This window comes from Gastrolobium bilobum, unplaced genomic scaffold, assembly GCF_033153095.1.
Source record: "Gastrolobium bilobum isolate Gb01-03AN ecotype WA unplaced genomic scaffold, APGP_CSIRO_Gbil_v1 utg23365, whole genome shotgun sequence".
NCBI classification, from domain to species: domain Eukaryota; kingdom Viridiplantae; phylum Streptophyta; class Magnoliopsida; order Fabales; family Fabaceae; genus Gastrolobium; species Gastrolobium bilobum.
Window position 1 is genome coordinate 74,946 of NW_026899642.1, and position 6,961 is coordinate 81,906.

The window sequence follows — 6,961 nt, forward strand, 5'->3', positions numbered from 1 at the left end:
GATGATGTTGATGAATCGTGATCTCGAGTTGAAGTTATAAATATGCAACTATGTTACAACTTTTATAAGGATAGCATCCTTGTACTCTTGTCTGGACTAGTTGAGTGATCGATAAATGGAGAAATCTAAAAGATAAAAATGAAATTCCCAAATGAAATCTTGAATAATAAGATGTAACCTTGTTGTCATGATCATCTTATTCCCATGGAATATATAGCAGTAAAGAAGAGGAAAGACCGAAAGATAGTGAAAGACAGATACTCTCTGTCGGCTTCAACTCATATCTTAGGAACTTCAAGGAAAAGGATCATATGGCAGTGTACCTGTACACTATGAAAATGACTTTGCATTTTAAAGTTGATTATTCTCTCTTTTACCTTTTTCACCTTCACTGCTCTATCTTTCTAAATTCCATGTTATATATATTCTTGGAGGCCCGGATTTGTCTTTTCTTCATTAGAAAAAATAAAATTAAATAAAACCTATTTGGGTTGTTGTTATATTTTCCCGAGAGATTTGTGTTCAATCATTGGGTAACTAACTTGTACCAACTAACTTAAAATGATTAATAACTAACTCTTATAAAGGTTAATTGATGATTTATATGTAACAAAGTCACCTAAAAGGCCCCAAACAAGTCCAAGTAGTTAGACACAAAATGGTAAGCAGTATCAACATCAATAAATGTCATTAATTTAATTATTTAATGTTACTCACGTTCCTAATTCAAATTTGTTCTGTTTAATTTAATTTTTATTTTATCCTCCCTCTTCCATTCAAATCTCATAGTATTAATGTACTGCACATGATCACCTAGTCACTGAATTGGAACAGTAAATCGCTTCCATGGCACAATCTATGTGCTGACGTTTGATTACTACTGGAACTGGATGCAACATTGATTGACCTCTTCTGCTTTGGATATTAACGTACACATATCATCTCTCAAAATAACTATTCTAGGAAGAAACTGCTTAATAGTGACGCAGAGAATTTTTTATATATGATGTTAAACTTAAAAAAAAAATAGAAGTAGGCCCAAGAGGAAAGATAAAAAAAAGAAAAAAAATCATCAATATGATAAAAATAAGAAAAGCTAGCATTTTTTTCATCGATTATAAAAACATGCAGACAAGTGCCCATCATAGATGCAAATTAATTAATAAAAATGTTAACAACATTCAATATAAAATAAAATAATAAATCATAATGGTACGAAACAATGCTAGATGTAAAAACTACAAGTGAGAGAATATTATATTAGTAAGATAAGACTTTGGTTTGCCATGCAAAGGCATTATATTATACCACATAACAGTACTTGAGGAGGAAATAACCCTCATATGAACTGCTAATTTCCAAAACCAAATTAAAAACCCTAGATATAGTACTTTTAAGAGAGTTTCATATCAAATCAATTACATATAGCATAATAAGCGAATGATGATCTAAAACTAAAACTCTCAACCAAATGGTGAGTTTCTACCTTGTGCCAAGGTACCAGTACTGATCATAGGACTCATCCTTTCAGCTTGAAGAGGTGCTCTTCTTGGTGATGGCCTTTCAAGCTTCATAGATGCATCAAATTTCTTTTCACCTAAAACTTCCCCTTGGAGTAAGGGCTTTGTGTCATAGATCTCTGACATGGAATCAATGTCACTGCCTCTATCCATTGATGTTGGTGCAATATGAATCTGGTCACCTTTGAAAGGATCATCTTGAGGACCAAGGCATGATGAGGGTGTCCCCAAATCTTGAAGGCGAAGATCATCACTCCATATCAAAGGGCTCTTTCCACTACCACTATAAGGGTTAGGCCTCTTCTTCCCAAGACACAAATTCTCATTAATTGGCATAAACCCCTCAAGGGTTGGTTTCTCCATGTTGTGCTGAAGGTCAAGTTGGTCACCACCTCCATAAATGTCAAGATCTTGAAAAGAAGAAAAGTTAAGAGGGGAGCCAAATTCTTTCATGACTCCAATTTCATGGATCCCTTGATGAGGTACAATACCCTTTAAGTTAGTGGCAGAAGATGTCATGTTTTCACCTGCAAGTGTTTGATAAGCTTTCTCCAATATGCTTTGCATGTATTTCCCTTGAGCCTCAATCCTTAACTGAAGGTGTTTTTGAACCTGCCAGATCATACACCTAAATCCATGTAGAAAATGTTCCATTGCAGAGACTTAAGAGAAAATATGCAATTATTTGGAATTTAAATTCTCCAAGGGTTTTGTTTACCTCAAGTTGTTCATGCAGTCTTCTTTGCACCTCTATTTGCATCCTAATCGCATCAACCATGTGTGAGTTACTGTTTAATACAGTGTCACACAAAAGAAAACCCGAATCCCCCCCCACACCCCAAAGAAGAATCAAAAGAAAAACTTAGGAGAGAAAGAAGCTGGAAAAAGTTTTTCTTCAAATTCGTTTACATGTATTGGTTCAAAAGATGATATATATATATATATATATATATATATAGAAGAAGTGAGGCATACTCATTCATGTTGCGACCCATGATGGCAGAAGACGAAGCAGTACTTCTTTGCAGTTCTAGAAAAGCACAAGAAGCCAGTGCAAAAAGATTTTGTCAATATAAAAGAACTATCATGAAGTGTAAAGATCATAAAAGTTCAAAAGAAAAAAAAAATTAAGGAACCCTAGAAAGAAGAGTCACCTCTCATACCATCCTTAATTGAATGATCATTGAATTCCTTGTGGGGCTGCTTGCCAAGCCTAAATTTCTATGAAATGTAGACAACAAATGAAAAATAAATAATAAAGATAAAGGTAATAAAGAGAAACATTAAACCAACCTGAGAAAAATCAGCAGTGCAATAAAGTGTTCTAAAAAAAAAAAATATGAAGAAAAATGTTTTGTATTCAGACCTGAAGGTGGCTCTTCAGGTGGTAAAGGGTGAGACCCTTTACACCCATAACCCTCATGATGGTTTTAGGAGTGGCCTCTACAAATTCAAGAGCAAGAAGAGAGAGAAAGAGACAATTAAAAGATTATAGAGATCCAACCAAATAAACATAGATATCATATCAAATAAAGAAAAGAACAAAAAGGGTGAGAGGCAAAGGGAAAAGAATAGTACTATCAGGCCCTCCAAGCTGAGTAACAGCATCAACAAAGCGTTCATGGAGTTCAACAGTCCAACGGAGACGAGGTTTTGGGTCTGTGGTGAGAACAAGACCTGAGTCACCTTGAACACACATGGGTCTATCATGTGAATTCATACTTGAGGGCTTCTTGGGAGGGAACATTCTTTCCATCTCTCACTTTCTCTCTCTCTCTCTCTCTCTCTCTCTGATGAAAGACTCTGAGGAATACCAAAGAGATTCAAGAACAAATGCGATGCAAAATAGGGAAGAATAGGGTGCGTTTCAGAGAAGAGAGGGTGTGAAAGGCTTTGGTTACCTCCTCAAGTATAAAGCATATATGAAGGAGCTAACCTTACTTAAAAGAATGTATTCAATATTATGAATTTTTTATTTAAAAAAAAAAAAAAGTTACCCTATTCAACATGCAGATTCCTTTGTCAAAAGACACCTCACTCCTTCTCCTCTCTCTCTTTCTCTTTCTAAAATTCTAACCTTTATTATTATATTGAACATATATAGTTAATTACATTCCAAATAGAGATCTACCCTTTATTAATTTTTTGGATGCATAGCTAGCTTTTTGGGGCATCATTCATGCTATGATGATGACGGACACTGCCTCTTATATGAATTGAACAATGTTTTCTCGATGCATTATGTACATAATATCATATTTGGCAGTTTATGTATGCATGGGGCATTTCGTGGTACGACACCCTTTTTAGCATAATTATTAGTACGAACACATCAATGACATATTACCTACAATGGTAATAATAGAAACTTAGAAAGCATTGGCTTTATGTCAATGCCATGGAAAAGTTTTCAATCATATATTTGACAGAGATTTTATTTATTTTAGGATTTGTCTAGAGAGAGAGCACATTGGCATATTATATTATGCTGAGGGTTATATTTACAAATTCTTACAAACTATATTATGTATTTTCAGAAGTATATTCGGTTAGTACTTTCGGGAATACATAATGTAATTTACAAAAATTTGTAAAAATATAGTTTGTAAACGCATATGTTGTCTTATATTATAAGATTCACTGGCATTAGTTATCTGAGTAACAACTCGTTATCTATAAAATTAACTTCGTATTTTGGTATTTGATAATTAATGTTGTAGAGAAGTCTTGAACATGATCCACAAAACTAAAAAATTTGCAGCGTAGCATTTATCACATGATAAATCGCGAAGTATGCAGGGTGATTGAACTTTGTTAATGAACACGTTAACGGTACCAAATATTGATTTCTGTGAACGACCGATACAATTTTAATTTTTTAGCTAATGCAAACCATCTTGCGTATATTTTACCTTAATTATACAAATTTGTAATATAATATATGTCATGTCTTTAACTAGGCAATATAAATATTTTTTATTTTTTCCTTTTGCATGTCCACATATCCAAGACTCTCTCACGGATATTGGCACTCGCTTAATACCATGAGTTCGCATAAAAAATGAGACGTGCAAGTTCAACTCTATCACTAACTATAATAATGATCAATAAGCTCCTTGATACCAAAATAATAATATTTTACAATACTTGATTACCTGGCCCCTTCCACTTTTATTTATTTTCCTTGTGGAATTTTTAATTGTTTGCAAAATTTTAAGATTGGATCATGGATCAAGTTGCTCAATATATATATATATATATATATGCCTTAATCAGTCTTTCACTCCCTCCCTTATGCAATATTCAGGCCACGATTACTCACTGTACTAAAAATTGAATTTATTATAGAAAAAAAAAATGAAAATGCAAAGACAACAAAACCCCTTTTAACTTTTCGCTTTTAGTAGACCCATGTTACAATTTTGAAATTGATACCCAGATGAATTTTGAAAAATTCTTGTTAACCCGTCTATCGTAGTTTCAGTGAATGTTTAGCCTTCCAAAGACAAATTAACATATATTCTATCATTCACATTTAATAATTAATTTCCCACCTCTCATAATTCACATATAAACTCCAATTAACACGAGTTTTGATCATTGGAAATGTTGGGTGCAACTTGAAAATATGTAACTGGATGTGATCATATATAAGGAAAAATGTATTAATATGACAATCAAAACTGACTTGTGTGAAGTGAAGGAGTTGAGATATTTGTTGGTATTACTGGTTTTGATTGGATAAACTTACTAGAGATGAGTGAATATATACTCTTATTGACAAACTAAATTAAAGATCACTTTTATAATTGTCAAAGTTAATTACTGGAGAGTGTGCGAAATTTTCCTCATAAAAAATAATTTAATTCCATTTATAGTTGCATATATCTCCATAATTTCATTTGTAACATTTTTTTTCTTACATTGGTTACTATGCATGCATCGATCACCACCGCCTGTCTTGTGCATATGAACTTTATTTTTTCTACCATAAAAAAAGTTTGCTCAAGACAACCCAACCAGTAAATATCATGCAATCTAAGGGGAAAAAAAAAAACTAAAAAATGAATTTGTGGAGATATATTATGCAGCTAAATATGAAATTATAATATTTTTTAATTTTCATTTATGAAGGAACGTAACGAATTTTATATACGGTAATGTTCGTAGCAAGCTACGTAAGGTGACAGCTTTTCTTCGCTTTCTTTTCTTTTCTTTAACTTTCCTTTCTTGTATAGAATTTAAATTCTTGATTAATCACATGCCAAGTGTACTGAGCATTCTTTTTAACATATAAATTAAGTTAAACTCAGTATGTTTCCGAAAAAAGAGAATGATAGTCACATATAGTTATAAACCAAATAGTAAATAGCACTTTGATGCTAAGCATTTTAACTTATACAAAATTTTACTAGAAACTGTAATCGACAAAATTATACTATAAATTCAATTTTTCTATATACAGTTCTGTATACATGCATTTAATTGTGCCATTCTTATCCAAATTGACACAAATTTTAAATAAATGAAAAATGTTCAAAAAAATGTAACCAGATTCTAAAGAAGACCTGGAAGTGATCATGAGTATACATTTGTATGCATGTTCTTTTGCATAAGCGTGCATGGCCTTTTGGATATAGAATATAACTTTAGCTTCTGCACTTCCACAAAATAAAGCATATCAAACTTCAAATTTTCAATTCAAGAATTACCTAATATTTGCTGTGAACTTCCGGAAGAGATGACTCTTTCAAAGTGTATAATTGAGAAACAAAAATTAAAATCGGTTATTTAGACTAGTTTTGTCCCTAAAATTTCTAAATTGATAAAAAAAAAAAAAAAATCATCAAAGATAAGTATTGAGGCTATATCGCTTACGAGGTTGATAAAGAATTAGCTAGGAACTTAAGTCTCATTTGTATGTGGTGACACAAATCAATTATTGAGAAGGTGACCATTTTCTTTTTGTGTTCTTCCATATTTAAACAAGAACTTGCAATTTACTTTTTTTTATGCTCTATGATGAATTAACGTTTTTGACACCAAATGGTGTTCAAATTTGAGACATATCTACTGGTCTCACTCAAGATAAGGGTTATGTATCCCTTTCAAAATAAAGAGAATGAAGTCAAAAATTAACAACCAAATTGTGATGTTACCGCGATGAGAAAGCACAAAAAAACAACGTAATATGGAACCCAACTTTAGGGTATGTGGTTGGTAATATTTGAGGATGTAAACATCAATGCATAAGGATATTGTTATGTGGAGCTTTTGATAAGAAGAGTGGGGACCTTTTGATTCTGTAAAGCATTTATAGCACATACCCTTATCACTTTCGTGAAACTGAAGATTGCCCTTCCATTTATTCATTTCCAAATTAGCAATACATCCCTCGAAAACAATACTATACAAAATATAGAAGCAATACAAAGTCAAAA

At 32.3% G+C, this 6,961-nt stretch overlaps 1 protein-coding gene across 2 annotated transcripts; it reads right to left on the reverse strand.

Annotated features, from left to right (window-relative positions):
- Window positions 1-1,225: 1,225 nt before the first annotated feature.
- On the reverse strand, window positions 1,226-3,416 carry LOC133292169 (myb family transcription factor IPN2). 2 transcript variants are annotated; one of them, XM_061490545.1, is made up of 6 exons: window positions 3,099-3,416; window positions 2,887-2,963; window positions 2,684-2,741; window positions 2,496-2,550; window positions 2,239-2,281; window positions 1,226-2,132 (listed from the first exon to the last, which is right to left on the reverse strand). In XM_061490545.1, the coding sequence occupies exons 1-6, from the start codon at window positions 3,274-3,276 to the stop codon at window positions 1,464-1,466; spliced, it is 1,080 nt and encodes a 359-aa protein (XP_061346529.1). In that variant the 5' UTR covers window positions 3,277-3,416; the 3' UTR covers window positions 1,226-1,463. The 2 variants fall into 2 exon arrangements, with proteins under 2 accessions (XP_061346529.1, XP_061346528.1); XM_061490544.1 differs by having other exon boundaries at window positions 1,227-2,132; window positions 2,675-2,741.
- Window positions 3,417-6,961: the final 3,545 nt, after the last annotated feature.

Coding starts and splice junctions, on each gene's coding strand:
- LOC133292169 (XM_061490544.1), bottom strand. CDS start 3,276: ATGGAAAGAATGTTCCCTCCCAAGAAGCCCTCAAGTATGAATTCACAT. Junction 2,742..2,886: donor ACCTGAAGAGCCACCTTCAG/GTCTGAATACAA, acceptor TACATTTCATAG/AAATTTAGGCTTGGCAAGCA. Junction 2,133..2,238: donor GACTGCATGAACAACTTGAG/GTAAACAAAACC, acceptor ATGATCTGGCAG/GTTCAAAAACACCTTCAGTT.